The 23,044-nt window shown below is 44.0% G+C and overlaps 1 protein-coding gene across 1 annotated transcript in view; it reads left to right on the top strand.

Moving 5' to 3' along the window:
• LOC126335948 (guanylate cyclase 32E-like) overlaps nucleotides 1-23,044 on the top strand; it is a 437,004-nt gene that overhangs the window by 4,395 nt on the left and 409,565 nt on the right. The window contains exons 3-4 of the mRNA XM_049999424.1: nucleotides 767-807; nucleotides 997-1,179. Coding sequence (XP_049855381.1) covers nucleotides 767-807; nucleotides 997-1,179 — 224 coding nt within the window. The remainder of the gene's footprint in view (nucleotides 1-766; nucleotides 808-996; nucleotides 1,180-23,044) is intronic.

Consider the following 23,044-nt stretch of genomic DNA (forward strand, 5'->3'; position numbering starts at 1 on the left):
TTCTGTGTCACCTTCCACAATGATTGAGCCTTCGTCTTTTTCTGCGATAGTGAAACCATATATTTCCATTGCTTACTTCGTTCCTTTGTCAGGGGCTCCTACTGATAGACCCAGCATTCGTCCATGGTGATTAGGTAGCTGGACTGACCTGACACAGCTTCTGCCTCGGTTCGGAAGGTTTTTGCAATGGACGTGAGCAATCGCGGAACCCAGCGGGAGGCTACTTCGGTCACATTCAAAGTGCTGAAAATGATCCATGACTGATTTTGACATTTTCCACTATCGGCTCCATTGTTATCAGACAGTCTTCGAACACCAGGGCCTCCGCTTCCCTTGCGATTTTCAGTTCTTCACAAACAGATGCAGTTCTGTTTCTTTCTTCGTCCTTCAGACTTGTTTGCCATATGGACGCATCTGCACGCCCTAACCACTGCCATCTGATGGTACATTTATGCTACATACTTCTGACAAGCCAGCAAAAATTGTTCCTGCGTTGTTTCACTTCAAACGCGATAAACGGATTACTGCAAAATACTCCACTTTATCGAAGGGCTACGCCATTTTGTTCTGGCTTGCCCAACGACGTGGTACTATGACGTGGTTTCAGCGTGTCCCAGGACTGCAGACATCTACCTTCAAACAAAGATTAATTATGTAACTATATTTTTTCGAGTTAATATACAAAACATTGTGACTTGACCTCGTACTGCCACCTAGAGACAAGCATGAGGCAATCTTGCATCTTTTGCTGTTTAATTGACACCAGATGTTATTACATTTACGTATATGTATACTGCTCCTGTTTTGGTTGGATTACATATCGACACTTGCCTAAATTAAGAAAAAAAGAAAATGTTGTGAGTGGAGATGAGTGGTTAGTGCCCTTTACAACACCCAGAGTAATTTGACCACTATTCGTTCTAGTTTGTGTTAACCTGTAGACTCTCACAAGTCTGAAGGGGGTGACGAACAAGCGTCACGCGCCATGTGTTGCAGAAGTGCGCGGACACTCTGGTGTCGGACAAGCGCGTGTACTTCACGTTCGCCCGCACGCTGCCGCCCTCCAGCAAGATCTCCAAGTCGGTGGTGGCGCTGCTGCGCGCCTTCTCCTGGGGGAAGTTCGTCGTCGTCGCCGGCCGCCGCGTCGCCTGGGCCGAGCAGGTGCGCGACGCCATCAAGGTACGCCAGCTGCAAAAGTCCCTCTCTGTGTGTTTCATTTTCCTGATTCCTTCTGACGACTATCCTTAAGCTAGATATCTAAACGCCATCATCGCAACCAATCGCTGACACACTCTTCCTGTTATGCAAGATAGAAAGATCCGCTGCCCGTTAAACGCGCAGAACGGTGTTCGGGTTCCAGCTTGTAACCCATCGCTTAGCTGGAGAACATAAATGTTATGTTCAGAGTTCGACCTGTCAGGAGACAGGGAGCGAGCAACTTTACAGGAGAAGTTGTGAGTCAACCGTTCTGTAAACACACCCACGTCCGTCAACAATAGAGAACAAGTCAACCAAAGTAACACAATACAAAATCAAACACTGGGCTAGTGCGGCAGCTTCATATAACGTAGTGATCTTCCCTTGCATTTTTAATTATATGTTTTTCATTCTCTAGGTAAATCAAGTTGCTTAAGTAATGACACATGTAGAGCCATGGACTTTTCAGCCGCATACCAGGCAAGCTGAGTGCGGCGAAGAGGGAATCCCAAATGAGAATATTTAGGAGGTTGCCACTAACTCTGACAATTACTTACAACCGCAGGCAAACTCCTGAAAACCACGGTCAGAACTACGAGGGTAATCCCAAAACTAAGGTTTCCTAAATTTTTTATAAGTACATAGACCTGTTTATTTCTACAATGGTTTACATCAATTTACAGCTTGAACATTTAGATTTTTTCGACGTAATCACCATTTCTGTCGATGAATTTTTGTAGACGCTGTAGCAGTTTTTGTATACCCATGTCATACCAGCTCCCCGCCATGCTGTTCAGAAAGTTATGAACCTCTTCTTTCACCTCGTCGTCTGAGCCGAATCGCTTTCCGGCCAAATGTTCTTTTAACCTAGGGAACAGGTGATAGTCACTGGGCCCCACGTCAGCGCTATAGGGTGGGTGGATGATTACGTTCCACTGAAACTGTTGCAGGAGAGCAACGGTTTGTTCAAAAATGTTCAAATGTGTGTGAAATCTTACGGGACTTAACTGCTAAGGTCATCAGTCCCTAAGCTTACACACTATTTAACCTAAATTATCCTAAGGACGAACACACACAACCATGCTCGAGGGAGGACTCGAACCTCCGCCGGGACCTGCCGTACAGTCTATGACCGCAGCGCCTCTGACTGCTCGGCTAATCCCGCGCGGCAGCAACGGTTTGTCTAGCGATGTGTGGGCAAGCGTTGTATTGGAGAATGTATACGTCCTTGCTCAACATTCCTCTTCTCCGGTTCTGAATAGCCAGCTTGAGTTTTTTCAGAGTCTCACGGTACCTGTCAGCGTTAATTATGGTCCCACTGGGCATAAAGTCGACCAACAATACCCCTTTCCGACCCCAAAAACACTTGTGATGACTTTACCGGCAGACTGTGTTTGTTTGAATTTCCGCGTATTTGGCGAAGAAGGATGCCGCCACTGGCTTGATTGTTGCTTGGTCTCAGGTGTAAAGTGGTATGCCCAAGTTTCGTCACCCGTGACAATTGAGTCCAGAAAGTTGTCCTGTTCGGCTGAAAGGCGGTGAAGAAATGAGGGGGAAGCGTCAACTCGTTGCCGCATGTGGTCCTCAGTCAGCATGCGTGGCACCCATTTTGCGCACACATTCCGGCAGTTCAATTTTTCCGTTAAAATTCTGTGAGCGGTGCTTCGGGAAACCTCAGGAACCAACGTGCAGAGATCATCCAGAGTGATCCGCCGATCATCACGCATGATTTGCTCAACCTTCAACACTGTCTCCTCAGAAATTGACGGTCTCCTGCTCCTTTGTTCGTCGTGAATTTCGGACCTACCAGCTGCAAACTTTCTACATCACTTACGAACATTTTTGACATCCATGCACGACTCACCATACACTTACGTCTATTGGCGACGAATTTCAATCGGCGCAGTGCCCTTTGCATTCAAAAACCGAGTAACTGCGCGCAATTCGCACTTGGCAATAGCATCCAACGGGAGCTCCAATCTCAACGGCTGCCAAGCCAAGACTGAGCACCTCAGCGCGGCGTGCGCATGTTTACACACACCATGTGAAGTACTCTTCATAACAGTCTGACCAACTGCCACACAAACAGAGTCCTGTACTTATAAAAAAATAGGAGACATTACTTTTGGGATTACCCTCGTATGAGCCGATAATTGCAGTGCGCAAAAGAATGAAAGATTCACTTTTTTGAAATCCTGTCATTTTTCCCCCTGGCGCTGCAAAAGTTTGAACTTTGGCTCAAAGATGCTCACAACCTCTAACTCAGACACCAAGGTTTCTACACATGAGAAAAAGGCCAGAATTGAGAAGTACATGTGAGCTGTAAAGTGGGTTAATTATGTCACATTAGCACCAGATTTCACTACAATTCTTCCCAATGCCACCGTGTACGGGTCACACGATGGTAAGATGGTCATGCCTTCCTTTATCTACATCGCACTCCTTCTCTTGATGCCTCTGCGACAGAGGTCATAGCCGTGGTGCCCATCGTTTAAAACACGTGTTTTTTTTTTTTTTTTTTTTTTTTTTTTTTTTTTTTTTTTTTTTTTTCCAAGGATGGCCGAGCAAAACATTTCAAACAACACTGCTCAGGATTGACACGAAAGGCCTCAGCAAGTGGCATAAAGGGCGTTAATCAAACCATTCGTTTTCTTTAAGCCTCTCATTTACACACTTACTGTTCTTCTAAAAAGTAAACAAAACTGAGCACGCCTGTTAAAAAGCAAACAAAATCTCCAAATTAACAAAATTTAATAATTCCTTGTTACCAAACATACACTTTAGTTATCGGGCGTGTGCTGACATTCAGCATATATGTACAACCCAGAAAACATTTGCTAATTCACTCACAACAAAAGAAACAGTCCTTTACAAAATTTATAGATGTGGCACATAATTTTAATCACTTGCCATTGAACTACTGTGTCGCATTTGATACGTACTCAACATTGTTGCCTTATTGCGCCTGCTGCGGATGTTTAACGCTAACTTTCCATCCACTCAAGTTCGTCAGGGAAATTCACCTTGTATCCTAAAAGGGATATCCACGTTACTTGGCGTGTGCTGCGAAGTATGAAGTTAGCAGATTTGCTGGGAGGTTGTGATAGGTATTCTCCTAATACGTTCACGCTTTCTCGTCTGATACTCTTGTAACTAAACATATTGATACAAACATAGTGTAGATACATATTATAAATATTTCACACACACAACACACATTATGGTTCAAATGGCTCTGAGCACTACGGGACTTGGTCATACGTCACCTAGTATTTAGAACTACACTCCTGGAAATTGAAATAAGAACACCGTGAATTCATTGTCCCAGGAAGGGGAAACTTTATTGACACATTCCTGGGGTCAGATACACCACATGATCACACTGACAGAACCACAGGCACATAGACACAGGCAACAGAGCATGCACAATGTCGGCACTAGTACAGTGTATATCCACCTTTCGCAGCAATGCAGGCTGCTATTCTCCCATGGAGACGATCGTAAAGATGCTGGATGTAGTCCTGTGGAACGGCTTGCCATGCCATTTCCTCCTGGCGCCTCAGTTGGACCAGCGTTCGTGCTGGACATGCAGACCGCGTGAGACGACGCTTCATCCAGTCCCAAACATGCTCAATGGGGGACGGATCCGGAGATCTTGCTGGCCAGGGTAGTTGACTTACACCTTCTAGAGCACGTTGGGTGGCACGCGATACATGCGGACGTGCATTGTCCTGTTGGAACAGCAAGTTCCCTTGCCGATCTAGGAATGTTAGAACGATGGGTTCGATGACGGTTTGGATGTACCGTGCACTATTTGGTGTCCCCTCGACGATCACCAGAGGTGTACGGCCAGTGTAGGAGATCGCTCCCCACACCATGATGCCGGGTGTTGGCCCTGTGTGCCTCGGTCGTATGCAGTCCTGATTGTGGCGCTCACCTGCACGGCGCCAAACACGCATACGACCATCATTGGCACCAAGGCAGAAGCGACTCTCATCGCTGAAGACGACACGTCTCCATTCGTCCCTCCATTCACGCCTGTCGCGACACCACTGGAGGCGGGCTGCACGATGTTGGGGCGTGAGCGGAAGACGGCCTAACGGTTTGCGGGACCGTAGCCCAGCTTCATGGAGACGGTTGCAAATGGTCCTCGCCGATACCCCAGGAGCAACAGTGTCCCTAATTTGCTGGGAAGTGGCGGTGCGGTACCCTACGGCACTGCGTAGGATCCTACGGTCTTGGCGTGCATCCGTGCGTCGCTACGGTCCGTTCCCAGGTCGACGGGCACGTGCACCTTCCGCCGACCACTGGCGACAACATTGATGTAGTGTGCAGACCTCACGCCCCACGTGTTGAGCAATTCGGCGGTACGTCCACCCGGCCTCCCGCATGCCCACTATACGCCCTCGCTCAAAGTCCGTCAACTGCACATACGGTTCACGTCCACGCTGTCGTGGCATGCTACCAGTGTTAAAGACTGCGATGGAGCTCCGTATGCCACGGCAAACTGGCTGACACTGACGGCGGCGGTGCACAAATGCTGCGCAGCTAGCGCCATTCAACGGCCAACACCGCGGTTCCTGGTGTGTCCGCTGTGCCGTGCGTGTGATCATTGCTTGTACAGCCCTCTCGCAGTGTCCGGAGCAAGTATGGTGGGTCTGACACACCGGTGTCAATGTGTTCTTTTTTCTATTTCCAGGAGTGTATTTAAACCTAACTAACCTAAGGACAACACATACATCCATGCCCGAAGCAGGATTTGAACCTGCGACCGTAGCGGTCACTCGGTTAAAGACTTTATCGCTTAGAACCGCTCGGCCACCACGGTCGGCCAACACACATTATATACAACCTTCAAAAAAACATTATTTGGTATCAGTATACCAAACAAGGATCAAACATTCCTGCACAGTTGGATCGTGTTCTACCGTACTACTCAATTTTTCTTTTTTTTTTAAAAAAAGCAAAAAAAGCAATTTTTCTTTTTTTAAAAAAAAAAAGAAAAAAGAATAAAAAACTCGGCATACTGCCACAAGTAAATTCTCTTTTCAGTTTTACACAGAACACCAACTTTTATAAAAATGACAGCGTCATAAAATAAAAACATATACTGTTAACTGTCTTACTAGGCTTTTGTATATCACACTGAGCTTTGAACAACTACTATCTAAACACGCTAGTTTTGCAATAAGGCAGAAATTCATAAAGCTTTTCTTGTCATTAGCAAGATTATACAGCCATTTAAATACCCTATAAAATATACCGTCAAAATTTAAGTTCAACTTGATAATTAAAAGCAATTTACTTCTTAATCATACTCACCCCTTTGACTGGTATGTTTCTCAAAACTTCAGACAACGTTTTTTTTATCTTCTCTGTCTTTACGTAAACAAGACAGTAAAATTGAACGTTCTTTATCAATTTACCAATCGTCAGCTACAGTAGGGCAAGAGTCTTACTTCCATGACAATCAGATTATACCTGTATTGGATAGGACAGTATAGCACTTATGTTCGCGAGCACAATCACTTGGTAAAAATGTTGCTTCACTGCTTGTTAAATCTGCCGATTTGCCAGATTCACATACTGTCTGTCTTAGCACGTAGTCGAACATAAGTTGCACGTGCCTCTGTTCTTGCTGATTCCTTGACGATCCACGCACGGTGATAAAGGATAGTTTTGCTTACCTGCCAACCGATTTTCGAGCATAAACCAATATTACTCGCGATCTGGAGAATTTTCTCAGCACACAATGACCGCAGTACGCTCACATCTATAAGAACGGTTCTAAATCTGAGGCAGATGTGGGATACGCCTTCTTTTGTCCTTATAGTGGCGCCTAGCAAACGTTTACGCTTCCACCTGAATCTTCTGTCTACACGGCGGAGCTACTCGCCATCAGGGAAGCTATTCATTATGGTACCCGGACATTCAAGTCCGTCCTGATACTTAAGGACTCTCAACGTGTGCTGCAGAAATTGCAACATCCCGCGTTTGATAAACAGATCAAACGTGTATGTTCTAGACGTCTTGGCGGCCGTAAGAGACTAGCAGACCTTACTGCCGAGTCCACCGGTCTGCTCGCTGCGTGTGTCAAGTGCCCAGCCGTGCCTTACTGCTCGGCTCTGTGCGCCCTCTCTTGGTGACAGCAATTACTTGCAGATAGCCGCGCCACGCTCGTGCTCATGGGATACAAGAAGGATACAACAAGCAGCACTTCACGATTGGTGTCTTCCTTAACATCGAGAAAGCTTACGATAAGGTGTGGCGGCCCAACCTTATCGTCAAAATGCATCGCACTACCCCTATTGCGGATTGTTACATTAGACTCATGGACAGCTTTCTGCAGGACAGGAAACTGTATGTCCGAGTCGACGACAAAAACTCCGAAATGAAACTGATCTCCACAGGAATTCCGCAGGGCTCTGTCATTTCGCCTCTGCTTTTCCACTTATATATAAATGACATCCCAACAGTCTCCCTTGTTACGGCGAGTTTTTATGCGGACGATACGGCCTTTCTGACAACTGGACGACACTTGGACCAGCTATTCGCTAGGATGCAACGGCAACTTGCTGTAATGGAACGCTGGGCGCTGCAAAATAAGATAACCATCAACCCGACGAAGACGGCAGCCGTTCTATTCACACGGATGAAACCAGTTCTGAAAGACAGACTACGAATAGCTGACCAATTTATCCCATGGTCGCCGGGAGTGAAGTATCTCGGTGTCTACCTTGACAAAAAATTTTTCTTTACGCAGCATATTGACGACAAGAAGACGGCAGCCCAGAAGATGGCCAGGTCATTGATTCCGTTCCTGAAGAGTAAGGATCTCAACCCTAAAACTAAACTCCAATTGAATAAGGCAACGGTGGAACCCGCAAAGTTGTATGGCTCCACCTCGTGGGGAACTACGTGCGTCTCCAACTACAACAAACTCCAAGCGCTGCAATACATTTGCTATCGATGGATCACAGGAGCTCCATGGTGGACAAGAAACGTCGACATCCACACCGCACTCCACGAGACCACTATCCAAAAATAGGTCCATGACAAGGCTCTACGAGGTTTTGACAAGATCGATGCCCTTAGGGACGAAGTTCGACAATTAGAATCGGTAGGAACGGGAAACCCTGCAAGATGGCACAAGTATAGAGTACCGAAGTCAATAACGTTTCACCCCCCATAGGTAATCTGTCATAATACGAGGAAGCAGCCACACATAACAGCCTTGACACATTTCACCCTCCACAGGAGACAGACATCACCAAAGACAGCAAGCTAAAGGACCCATTGCGTGCCCAATCCTAACTGAATGTGTAATAAATAAAGTGTTTTCCTTTTATCCTTACATCCCATCCTAGAAGAATAAGTCATCAAGGATGATCTCTTCAGTCCACACTACACACAATATTAAAAAACAAAACAAAAAACGGTCGTGCTCGCCGCTCAGTCCACGACTGCGCTCTCCAACTCAGCTACCTCTGCTCACCCTCTACAACACTCAGATATCGATCATATAGAGCAGTTGTTTAGCTTGTGTCTCTGAAAAACAGCCGAAGGACTACGCTCGACATCGATGTAGCAAGGTCAATACTTCGACATGGCCGGCCGGAATGGTCGTGCGGTTCTAGGCGCTACAGTCTGGAATCGAGCGACCGCTACGGTCGCAGGTTCGAATCCTGCCTCGGGCATGGATGTGTGTGATGTCCTTAGGTTAGGTAGGCTTAATTAGTTCTAAGTTCTAGGCGACTGATGACCTCAGAAGTTAAGTAGTTAAGTCGCATGGTGCTTAGAGCCATTTGAACCATCTTTTGAACCATCTTTTTGAACTTCTAGATGGCTCAATGTCTACGAAACGTTCTGGAAAACCATCTGAAGATTAACCTGAAAAGGTTGGAAAATCGGCTCATGAAATAATAAATAACTATTCAAAAAAGTGACTCGTTGCCGTTTTATGTACTTACGTCCTACTTTTAACTAGAGACATACTTTTCCCTTTAATAGGTATCCTTAACTTTCCTTTTTTGTTAAACCAGCTCGCTCATTGTGCTAATTACCTGAAGTTTAAGGACTTGTAATTTCGCGCCATGGTTCGGTAACACAGTTACACTGTCCGTTTCAATACCTCCCTTTTCTCGAGGGGCAGTGGGTGGAAGAAATTGCCAGGCCGTCCATCAGCGGCTATTTCGAGAAAAACACCCTCTGGAATGAACTGCCTCGGTGTCGGGCGGAAATTGTTCCCACCAGACTGGGGCTATAGCTTGCTGTCTATGTCCCCATGGACATCCCACGATCTCGTTCACGTAGAATCGACTGCTAAAACCGTGACTGCTAATGGAAATCTAATTCTCCTTTGCTGCAAGTGGACCCACCACATCCTTAGAAGCTACAGAAAGTGTTATTTCAGTCATGTATGCAGCACTTAATACCAACTCCAATGTGCTGCGGAGCAGGATATATGAACGATTCTTTCGCAGAGACTTACCTGAAGCTGTGTAAAATACGAAAAAAAATTATCAAAATGTCTACAGTTACCGACCGTGGTGGCCACGCGGTTCTAGGCGCTGTAGCCCGGAACCGCGCGACTGCTATGGTCGCAGATTCGAATCCTGCCTCGGGCAAGGATGTGTGTGATGTCCTTAGGTTAGTTAGGTTTAAGTAGTTCTAAGTTCTAGGGCACTGATGACCTCAGATGTTAAGTCCCACAGTGCTCAGAGCCATTTGAACGTTTTTTTTCTATAGGTATCCGTGTCTTCGTCAGCAGGGGTAAGCCTACTGACTGCCGCGAACGGTACGATGGTCTCCTTTCATTGCAGAAACACCAGAGTCTAGAAATTCCAGACGTGGACCAAAATTGTCAGCGAGAGAAATGGCGCAGTGGTTACCACACTGGACTCGTATTCGGAAAGTTGGCTGTTCAACCGTCCACATTTAAGGGTTCCCTTTGAAATGGACATGGCTGATGAATTTCAAAATTTTAGCTTGTCACTGTCACTAATGACCTATCCGTAGATTGTATGTTACGGCTTTAACATCTCTTGTCATCACCCTTTTATGCAACGAGGAGAGGGACAATGTGTGACTTGCAGAGGAAACATTGGTCTGTAAGTATCGACCACACATGCACGTTATATCACGTTCCAGAATTTAAAATTTTCACTGGCTGAAATACACTTGTGAGTCAAAACATGACCAGTGTCCACTTGTGAGTCAAAATATGACCCAGTGTCCTCCGCAGATAGAATGCGGGCTGGTGGCGTTGCTGCCACGTGACACAGGAACGAAAGTATTTAAGCAGAGCAGAGTCGAGTGGTACACGTTTTAGCGACGATACGTGCCGCAAATGAGAAAATCCACTGACCAAAGTAACTTGGACAAATAACGGATCAGAGTAAATGAAATTCTATGCCACTGTTAATTAATTTCACTGACAAAAGGTTAGATATTTCATCTCGTTTATTTTTGCCCCAAACAGCTTTTTAGAAAACAAAATGTATCAATTTGGACTCAGTGATTCGAAAACGCATCAAATGAATGTAATTTCGTGTAATCTCTCAGAAACATTTATAAATATAGACTCTGTAGTAGCGGCCCTATTGTAGCTCACGTCACTGTCCGTACGGCACACACCGAGATACAAGTCTAACTTTCTGGCAACACTCTAGCTATACGCTGAGGTGACAAAAGTCATGAGATACCTCCTAACATCGTGTCCGTCCTCCATTTCCCCCCCCCCCCCCCCCCCCCCCCCGTGTTGCTGCAGATCGACGTGGTATGAACTCAAAAAATCGTTGGAAGGCCTCTGCAGAAATACTGAGTCATGCTGCCTCTATAGGGATCCATAATTGCGAAGGTGGTACCGGTGCAGAATTTTGTGCACGAACCGACCTCTCGATTTCGTCCTATAAATGTTAGATGAGATTTATGTCGGGCGATACGGGTGGCCAAATCATTTGTTCGAATTGTCCATAATGTTCTTCAGTCCAGTCGAGAACAATTGTGACCTGGTGGCATGTGGCCTTGTCATCCATAAAAATTCCATCGTTGTTTGTGAATATAAAGGTCTCCAAGTAGCCGAACATAACCATTTCCATTCAATGATCGGTTCAGCTGCATGTAAACACTGCCGATACCATTATGGAGCCACCATCAGCTAACACAATGCCTTGTTGACAAATTGGTTCGATGGTTTCGGGAAGTCTGCACCACGTTTGAGCCCTACGATTAGCTCTTACCAACTGAAATGGGGACTCATCTTACCCGGCCACGGTCTTCCAGTCGTCTAGGGTCCAACTGATATGGTCACATGCCCAGGCATCGCTGCAGGCGATGTCGTGTTGTTATCAAAGGTACTCGCGTCAGTATTCTGCTGCCATACCCCATTAACGCCATTTTTCACCTCACTGCCCTAACGGATACGTTCGTCTTACGTCCCTCATTTATTTCTGCGGTTCTTTCACGCAGTGTTCATTGCCTGTTAGCACTGGCAACACCACGCAAACACCGCAGCTCTCGGTCGTTAAGAGAAGGCCATCGGCCACGGCGTTGTCTATGGTCAGAGGCATGACTGAAATTTGGTATTCAAATGGCTCTGGGCGCTATGGGATTTAACATCTGACGTCATAAGTCCCCTAGAACTTAGAATTACTTAAACCTAACTAACAAAAGGACATCACTCACATCCATGCCCGAGGCAGGATTCGAACCTGCGACCGTAGAGGTCGCGCGGTTCCAGACTGAAGCGCCTAGAACTGCTCGGGCAAAATTTGGTATTCTCGGCACACCCCTGACACTGTGGATCTCGGAATGTTGAATCCCCTAACGATTTCAGAAATTGAACGTTCCACGCCTGTAGCTCCAACTACAATTTCGCGTTCAAAGTATGTTAATTCCCTGCGGGCGGCCATAATCATGTTTGTTTTGTTTTGTTTTAGGGTGCAGAAACAGCTAAAGTCATAAGCGCCCATGTCAGAACCACAGAAAAACGAGTTAAAAGCAACTACACGTTAATCCCAGTCGACGGAAGGAAAAGCAAGGACTTTCCCTTGGAAAAAGGGCCATAAAATACGCCATAAAGGAAACGGAGGTCATGGACTAAAGATTAAATATTCTTCGCCATATTTGCTACGACGGATAGAAAGTAAAACACGGTCGACAGCCAACGCGTCGTTCACTAAAACGGCCGATAGCTCAGACGGCAAACATATGTCAGAATGGAAGTGGTTAATAAAGGGACTCGGTCAGGAAATGGCTAACCGTCAAGGTTGATGACAATGAACCCAAAGTGGTGGAGGATCACCACTCAAAAAATGGTGATAGCTAAAACTACAGTGCCCAGTACGCTACCTAGCTAAAATGATCGCGGCGAGAGGGCCGTGAGGAGGTCGGCCAAGCAGCTGGAAGAGGTTTCATCTCCCGGAGCTTGTGTACGACATGCTACCGGCATCTGTATATGTGCATAGCGCTTTTCCATGACTTTAGCCACCTCAGTGCATTGTCCTCTCACGGGCCGTATGATGCGCTTCTCCACCACTTCATACGCTAATGTCCCATCTCACTGTATGTCTGTACATTATGGGATAAAAGTAACCTTGAAACAACATTATAGTATCAGCTCTGGAAGTTTGAATGTACTGGTGCTGAGACCGAAGGAAGCCATTACCTCAATAGCGTTCAGTCACCTTTCGAATGTTGTAAAATGATTGTGTAAATTGTTATCACTTTACGAAGATTCATAAATTCATAATACTTTGCCTGAATAGAATATCCAAAGTACACATTGTCAGGGTGGAGGGGTCTTCAGATCACAAGAATCGTCTTTAAGAGAGCTTCGAAGCCATACGTTGTTGCCCCGTATCGAGTCTTCCACGCTAAATTCTTATCTTGACAAAACGGCACGAAAACCTCTGGGGAAAAGATGGACCAAGCTAGGTGCTGTATTTTAATTATTCCTATGGACACTAATTAAATATTCTTCGTTCTGTATAGCATTGTCTTTGAATAATTGTAGGGGTATTTGAAAATTAATGTAGCGTGGAGGCAGAGAAGGGAATGGGGCATTACAGCCACAAGGCAAGAGAGTTGATTGAGAATTTTCAGGCCTAACGAATCTCTTCCCCATTAATTTTTATACACAGGCTCTGTATCTCTAGTCGAAGTCGTTTTAGTCACAGCAGTCAAAGGAAAAGGGCTTGAGAAGAATTGAGAACGCGAATCCTCAAACGAGGGAGTGGTGAGGTATTTCAAATCCAGCGAATCTCTCTCCTTTACTTTTTGAACAGCGGAACCATTCTCTAGGTAGCGCAGGGATGGACACGACAGAAAAGGAGACAGATTTGAACAAGGATGAAAAAGTTACGATGATAGGAGAGGCTTTGGTTGGTCACATACGTAACGAATCTCCCCAGTCCCCGCTCGTAAGGGCTGAGGGAGCGTTTCGCTAGCGGGGATGTTTTCGAATCACTTCAGAAAGGTATTGGACAATGTTCATTTTGTGAGTTCTTCGTTTTAGATTAGAGTGCTACTTCCCTAGTCTGTCACCAGTGTTTTACAGTAGTGAACCGCAATTAAGAGAATGGCATGTTTTCCATATGTACATGGGGCAATGCGATAGAGTAATATTTTTTTCCTTTACCTCATTACTCCCCAAATGAGTGCATCTTTGCCATTTTGTAATTGAATCTTCAACTCTTGACTGTCAGAGGACCACTCGTTGTTGTTGTTGTAATGTTCTGATTGTGACTTAATGTGTTTATTGAGCCAGTTAATTTTGTCTTGATAAATAAAATATCGCCTTCCTACGTTACGGAAGCCTATCACCATCTATGCGAAATGATCCCGAGCATCCCTGCACGACAACTCTAACAACGAGGAAGAGTAGCAAAATTCTGAAATTCTGAAATTACTGAATCATGTCAAAATTAAATTACGTGCAACGTATCACAATGCTCTATGTGCTCCCCGAAGTCACTTTCCGATACCTTCTTGTTAATAAGTCGTTATTTCGTTCCGCCCCATTACATTATTGTTTACTGGAGTACTGATTCGGTTGTTTCAATCTAGTCACTAAACCAACATGCAAGGAAGTTGACATGAAGGAGTAAAACCAAAGTAAAGAGATTTTTCCAAATAAATGACAGTTAACTATTTATATATATATATAATTTCCGAATCCGATGATTCCTCTTCACAAGGATATAGCTGTCCACTTACTACTTCAGCTGCAGTTTCAATTTACACTTGTCTGGTTGACTCGTGAGAGCTGGCACTTCCATCCCGCCACGCTTACGTCGCCTTGGTCCCCATGCGGACCTATCAAACTCTGCAGGGCCGTATACTCTTCTCTGACGGAGTCCAATAGCGCCGCGCCCGTTCTCTCCTTTCTGGCCATACTGACGCATAATGTCTCGTAATGTATTGTTCTATACCCTGGCGTCCGCACATTCGGCTGAGTCGGATATTAAGTTACCTACTGGCACTCCGTAACACATGTCAATAGAGCTTTTGCAAGCACAGTTTAATATAAACGTTACAGTTGAAATAATTTTCTTCACATATCAGTAAAATATAAATACCGAAATACTAATTAAAATATTAAAGATCAAAACTGTCGAATAAAAAAGATTTTTACAAAGACTGCAGGTTACGGAGTGTCACAAACGTCAGTTTATAAAAACTGACTTCAGCTCACCCAGATTTCTGAGCATTGAGATATTGAACAACAGTTTCGATGGCGCAGGGCAGCACCTCCAGTGCACCAACAAAAAAGAATAAATAATATGAATGTCGTACACCTCTTCATAATGTAAAAAACTTTACTGGACAAACCAACGTTTCGGCCACGGTTACGGTGATCTTGTGGGTATTCTGATGTGCTTTAGCTGTGTGGAGTCGCTTATATTTTGTCACTGCTGCTCACTGAGCATCACGTTAAATCATATTTTTAAAAGGCCGATGTCATGACTGGTCGCTTGAGGCGAAAGGAGAGGGACATTCATTATAACAGGTTGCATCTGGTGAGCGAGTAGGTACCTGCTGTTGTCTGTTGCTTTTTGCACTGTTATGATTAGTGCTCATCGGTGAATGAGCCGTGGGCTCCTGTTTTCCTCCTGCTGGACGCCGGTAGCGCTCGCGTCGCGTGTTATTGGTGCGGCTGCGGCCTGTTGGACTCTTGAGGGCTGGGAGCCAGTGTGGGGCAAGCCTGCAGACAACCTCTTTGTTCATGTTGTTAGGATGTTTTATTGTTTTTATGGTTTCTCTGATCTTGTTGCAGCTTGTCGACTACAAGGTGGAATGCCAGGAGGAAAACAGGACCCCAACCTCAAAAATGACTTTGAGCACTATGGGACTTAACTTCTATGGTCATCAGTCCCCTAGAACTTAGAACTACTTAAACCTAGCTAACCTAAGGACATCCCACACATCCATGCCAGAGGCAGGATACGAACCTGCGACCGTAACGGTCGCACTGTTCCAGACTGTAGCGCTTAGAACCGCTCGGCCACTCCGGCCGGCGACCCCAACCTCATTCGCCGATGAGCACCAACCATAACAAACAATGCAAGAAGCAATAGACAACAATTAATCCCCACTCCCTCCACCGTTGCAAGCTATTATAATAAAGTTTCCGCTCCTTTCACCTCAAGTGAGCAATAATAACCACGACCGTTTAGAATTATGACTTACGTCATGCTCAGTGTACTGCTATGACAAAATATAAGCCACTCAGCTCAGCTAAAGCACGTCAGTCACCCAGAAGGAGGCCACTGTAACCGTGGCCGTATAGTTGGTTTCTCCTGTAGAGTTTTTTACATTATGACGCGTTACGACACTCAGAAAACTTTTATGACCACTGACACTGGCCGTGCAAGCCTACGCAATTGTAAAATAAAAATCACAGTCGATATTTTTCTCCTCCTTAAGCAATTCTTCACAGATCAAATTTAATTGCTAAATATATTTAATCCAAAGCCACTTTTTGTTCTCAGGTAGCTCATCAGGTACAAAATAATCACTATCAGTTTTATACATTCGAAGGTTTAAATGAAGTAGTGTTCATATTTACCTTACTTTGTTATTAATTCGAGTAGTTACAGTTTTTCAGGCCTGTGTTGCCTATACTATGACACTAAGTGATTCTACCCGCATGCTATTAAAGATACGAATTAAAAACAATTCTCCTGCAATATTTATCTTTTTTTAAATTGTTTTGCAGTTTTATTTAAGCTGACATTTCGTATACCCAAGCTATACTTTTGTGTCATTAGGGGAAGCTCAACAAAAAAGTTGTTGTGATGGGATTTATGCCTGCGCCCCGTAAGTGCCGAAGTTATATTAGAGAACTTGGTGCGTAGGAGTAAGGTAATTTTCTTCCCCAAGTCAGTGGCCTGTTTCGCAGAGGGTGACGACTGAAATCAAGAAGCAGAGACCCGTCACCAGCAGCTGCCGCTAACCAGCGACAATTTTCTCTGTCTACACATACCTCTCACGCAATACGTTGACGTTAACAACAACCATCGATAAACTGTAGCCACTTATAAAACACATTCTGCTAACATAAAAGTTCTCCAAACTTGTGAGATAAATTGCTAACTCTGTGGGCGCTATTACTTTAGTTGCTGTTGTCATAACTTATTTATACCGAGGTCACCGTTTGTTTTTTCTTTTTTTTGTTTTCATAGTTTCCGTGTGCGTGACGAGTAAAATTATTATCAAACCATGCTCGTAATTTGAATGCAAAATGTGATGGTACTCTCCTGTGCCTGAGTTACTGTCCAATACTGCAGATGCATAGAGCCTCATCGGCACGCACAACGGCGTGAGACACCTACACATAAGCACGTGTACACTGCCACATATGAAAAGTTTGACAGGCATTATTAAAGTGCGTGAAATGCGGCATCTCGATTTCAGACAAGGGCCACCTCTTTTAATCACAAGACGTGTTTTGTTGGATTCTTGCCCTTTTTCTTTGCCACATATTACACTGACGAACGATTACGTAAATATTTTTCGACCAAATAATTCTTACCAAAATTAGTGACGACCTTACTTTTTTCTAACCGAGACTATACTCACCTTATCCATTCAACCGTAATAGACGTATAATTCCCCATGACCATATTTCTTATATCTTTGCAGATAAAATTACGGATGCCTGAGCAAATTTTGCATTCAAAATATCCCCAAGCATTAATTTGCATAATATTCTGGAATTATTCCCATCGTCTCCGTTGATACCATTTCACGTCTTCTCTCATCAAACTCTGACAACAGAAACTAACTTCTTGTTTTATTATTTAAGTTATTGTTAGCAGTTTCGACTAAATAGTTTCACGACTTGAATGTTACCGCTAGTTGTTTAGTTTGCACAGCTTATAAGCGATCAGGCAGAAACTGAGATAGATGCGACTACACTCTATGATGATGCTTATTGATGGTGACCAGTGGCTTTAACGTTCACGTGTCTGATCTAGCGTGAACCACTCGGTCACGTGCTCTTGTTCCGCCAACATGCTGAACATTTGCAGGGCTCAGGAAAGCACAAACTGTAAAATCACTCACACTAAGCTCTGAGAAAACTGTGCGTCAGTTGAGACCCGAAATAATATACGCTACTGGCCATTAAAATTGCTACACCAATAAGAAATGCAGATGATAAACGGGTATCCATTGGATAAATATATTTTACTAGAACTGACGTGTGATTACATTTTCACGCAATTTGGGTGCATAGATCCTGAGAAATCAGTACCCATAACAACCAACTCTGGCCGAAATAACGGCCTTGATACACCTGGGCATTGAGTCAAGCAGAGTTTGGATGACGTGTACAGGTACAGCTGCCTATGCAGCTTCAACACCATACCACAGTTCATCAAGAGTAGTGACTGGCGTATTGTGACGAGCCACCATTCACCAGACGTTTTCAGTTGGTGAGAGATCTGGAGAATGTGCTGGCCAGGGCAGCAGTCGAACATTTTCTGTATCCAGAAAGATCCGTAAAGGACCTGCAACAAGCGATCGTGCATTATCCTGCTAAAATGTAGCGTTTCACATGGGATCGAATGAAAGGTAGAGCCACGGGTCGTAACACATCTGAAATGTAACGTCCACTGTTCAAAGTGCCGTCAGTGCGAACAAGAGGTGACCGAGACGTGTAACCAATGGCACCCCACACCATCACGCCGGGTGATACGCCAGTATGGCGATGACGAATACACGCGTCCAGTGTGCGCGATGTCACCAAACACGGATGCGACCATCATGATGCTGTAAACAGAACCTGAAGTCATCCGAAAAAATAACCTTTTGTCATTTGTGCACTCAGGTTCGTCGTTGAGTGCACCATCGCAGGCGCTCCTGTCTGTGATGCAGCGTCAAGGGTAACCGCAGCCATGGTTCCGAGCTGATAGTCCATGCTGCTGCAAACGTCGGCAAACTGTTAATGCTCATGGTTGCTGTCTTGCAAACGTCCCCATCTGTTGACTCAGGGATCGAGACGTGGCTGCACGATCCGTTACAACCATGCGGATAAGATGCCTGTCGAAAAACAGTCTTTAAACCAGTTTTGGATGAATCAATAAACAGCCTCCAGTCTTCCTTTTTGTATTCAATACCAAACTCATACATCAGACCGGGAATGTCTGAGCAGTACACTAAATTACCTTCTTGTTGAAAAAGCTTGGAAAATTGCTGCTTTCTTTCTATACATGTACATGCAGGTTCCAACTGCCAATAAGTTCTTTTCTTTTAATCTAGTGCCAAGCAATTCAGCTTTTTCCTTCGTTAAGCCCAGATCCCTAATCAAATCGTTAAGCTCGGTCTGAGTAAACAATTTGGGCTCTAGAATTTCTGTATTACAATGGAATTCATCATTATCTGGTTCATCTAAATCTCCCTGTACATCAGAAAATACTTCTTTCGAAATAGGTTTAAATCTTTTCAGGAACCGGCAAATCTACACCATCCCCTACTGATCAGATGGCAGACAGAAGGTTAGGGTAACTTATTACCTTCTTGTTTTTCGAATTATGACTAGTAATATGAATACTGCAAAAGTAGCAATCATTTGAGTGATTTCTTGTCTCCCTCCATATCACAGGAACAGCAAATCTAAAGGCTTTTTTCCTCCTTTTTGTACCATTTTTTCAGATCTTCAACACACACATAACAAGATTTATCTTTATCACCAAGTTTAGATCAAAAGTATGATAGATAAACCTTTTTCACAAAGTCTGTAATGTTTCTTTGGTGTTTTTAAATCACAAATTCTTAAAAAATATAACAAAAACTGAGAGCAGAGTTTTTAAACCACGATTAGACATTGTACTGAGCACATGTACAGGAAATGGGAAAGTGAGGTTAGGCTGACAGTAAACAAAACACCATCTGATAACACGAAAATAGAATCGACCTGTTTCTGCCAGCAAATGTTTTTGAACAGTCGTACCAAGGTCATCTACATTCATTACACCTTGTACTGAGCACATGTACAGGAAATGGGAAAGTGAGGTTAGGCTGACTGTAAACAAAACACCATCTGATAACACGAAAATAGAATCGACCTTTTTCTGCCAGCAAATGTTTTTGAACAGTCGTACCAACGTCATCTACATTCATTACACCTCCTTCTTAAATTATTTTAACTAAATAAAAGCTGTTAAATTGTTAATAAATAGATTAATTTAATAAATTTAACTGTAGAATGTGAAGAAATGGTGAGTGATACAATTTTTTAAGTATCATATTTGGATTACCCACCCTAAAAATACAGAAGAATAAGGTATTTTCAGAAAAAAAAGTTTTTCCGTCGTTGGTCACTGTAATCATATGGGATGCGAAGAATGAAACTGACCAGAAATTATTTACAATACGACTGACACGGGCCGGCCGCGGTGGCCGAGCGGTCCTAGGCGCTTCAGTCCGGAACCGCGCGACTACTACGGTCGCAGGTTCGAATCCTGCCTAGGGCATGGATGTGTGTGATGTCCTTAGGTTAGTTAAGCTTAAGTACTTCCAAGTTCTAGGGGACTTATGATCTCAGATGTTAAGTCCCATAGTGCTCAGAGCCATTTGAACCATTTAACTGACACGGGACTGAACCTTGTTAGTGAACACCACTAAAGATGCTGGAAAAAATCACCATTAACGTCGATGCAGCGCCGTACTCGATTTATTATACTCTGATATACGCTTCGCAGCTGTGCATGAAGCATGGAAGCAGCAGCGTTTTCAGTGTTCCGCTGTAGCTCTGCCAGTCTGCGAGGATTGTCTGAGTACACCTGAACGTTCAGTTTGTCCCACAGGCAAATATCACAAGGAGAGAGATCAAGGGATCGAAGTGGTCAAGAAATCGCAAAACAAAAAACAAATAATATCTGTGAACAAAGTAGACGTATATCATATCTTTGTGTCAAAACCTTTGTAACGAGTAACAGTTGTGTAGCACATGCTGGATACCGGCAAAGTTTCGTTATCACAGTGTATATGCATACATATTCTGCAAAAGTGTGCGACATGGTACCAAGTGGCCATCACAGAGGAAGCAGATATATGGATACTAACAACAAAAGCCCTCCCTACTGTCGCACTAAGTACAAACCCAAATTTTGGATCCGAATCGACTGATAAACAATACTCATGGTGATGCATTAAAGCATGTTCCATCTTCTTGTCACAGAGCCAGTACCCAGCATTGTGTTTGAAGTAGCTATGTGACTTCTGGAAAATCATCTGAAGTGTAAGGTTCGAAAACCAGTTCATGGAATGAATAAATAACTATTTCAAAAGAGTGACTGGTTGCAGTTTCTTGTTTTTACATTGAATCAACAGTCACGAGCTCTAAAACATCCTTAATGGATAAGCTTAATCAATAGCAATGCCTCTGATGATCGCCCTATCCTCACCGAACAACTCATTCAATTGTGTCGAGGTGTGTTGTTTCTCCGTCTTACTGAAAATATCCACACAGTCTTTCATCTTCTGTGAGATGATCCACATATGGATTAAACAGTTTCTGGCCATGCCTCTGCTGGTTGTCCTCTCCTCATCGAACACCACGTATACTAGAGACATGGTGTGCGCTAATGTTCCACCTTGCTTAAAATATCCATAGAGTCGTTTTGAGCTGATCCATATATTGATTAAACAGTTTCTGGTCATACCGATTACCATTAACAGTTTAGTGAAAGAATCCTGTTACGATGAAGATACCAGACGTAGCACGTCAAACAACAATCTTGAGATTATGCATCAGCTCTTCTGCATGCTAATGGGGATTTCCTGATGCATAATGCAATTCTATGAGTTCACCATGCGTGACTGGTTGAACCAGGTCTCACCTTAAGAAATGAAGAACTAAGGATGAAAGTCCTGATTCCACTTCGCTCAGATATCAATGGCAGAAGACAACACGCAAAAGTTCGTCCAGACTCTTTGAACCACGCACAACAGTAATTTTGTAAGGATACAGATGGATGTTCTTTTTGATAATGTTTCGACAAGATGATCTCTTAATTCCGACTTCCACAGATATGCCACTGAGATTTCGTCGGACTTTGTTCCAGACCTTCCTTCACTCGAACAATGTTTTCTAGTGTTCGAATTATTTTCGAATACTTGCGCTTTTTATTCGCGTGCCATTTTTGCACCTCCCTGGATGTTTTTCCAAAATACTGTTAGTCTCCAACTCTTGCACAAATAGTGCCGCACACATTTTTCAACAAAGTACGCTTCGCGTAACTCTCAACAACGAAGTCGTTCTGATTTATCGTGGGCGCCATTCTGTGTTGCATTCAGCCAGTCACTAATACACGTCTGATACTCACTCTGAAGTAATAACGCAGCGTAGTACTCGGGTATGGGCATGTGGGAGATGCGCATGTGCAGACATTAACAGCAACCGGCTGATGCATAGAAATCCCGATTTCCAGCATTTTCTGTGATGGGCAACTCTCTCCATTGACAAGGATCAATTTCACGTTAGGCTTACGAATACACGGCTTAACGGGTAAAGTCTGGATATTTTTATTACTGACTTAGAACAAAGTACTGAAAAAGAATCTGTCAGTATTTATTTCACCTGCAGACTAATAATAATTGTAACTGTTAAGAGTAGTATGTTTTTTGGTTGGTTAGTATCTTCAAGTACATGGGTTAAGACCAAGTCCTCAATGCTTATTTTTCGCCTGAGCAGCAGTTGAGGAGTTGAAATGTGGATACGCGGACACAAAAAGGTTGGTTTACTTTGACAGCGTAGTCCACTTTGTGGCGCTGTTACGAACTTGCAGAAAACATCAGGTAGTAAATTAGGTAACGCGTTTGCAGGAAGACTATTCGATGCCGAGAAAATCCAGCTATACACTGAAATGGGTACATATTAAGGTACCACATATAAAAAAATCTGCACTTATGCTCGTTACACCACGTATTTCCTGGGGCAGTTTTATTTTGCCACCCAATATAATCGTTCATATAATATATTCCAGACGGAGAAGATACATCCGTTATCTCAGTACGACGGCTTTCAGCATGACAGCAACCGTTTGGAAACTATTGTTCATGATCCGTTAATACCCTGTCTGACGAAAACAGTGAAGAGCCCAGAAGACACAGTCGAATATCAATGCAACTTAACACAAGTACCCACTACCGGCGGATATGTAAATGATCAGATTTAGTTTTCTCTTTGACGGATTCAAGGGCCACAGGTGACATTAGTGTTTAATGTTGTTACGAGGCCGGGAAAAGTACGTATCGTGCGTGTACATTGTCTGATGTGATCATCGTGAAGGACTCAGACATGGTGCGAACTCATGTGAGACAGCGTTACAGCACTTGA

Source organism: Schistocerca gregaria, chromosome 2 (assembly GCF_023897955.1).
Source record: "Schistocerca gregaria isolate iqSchGreg1 chromosome 2, iqSchGreg1.2, whole genome shotgun sequence".
In the NCBI taxonomy this organism is placed as follows: domain Eukaryota; kingdom Metazoa; phylum Arthropoda; class Insecta; order Orthoptera; family Acrididae; genus Schistocerca; species Schistocerca gregaria.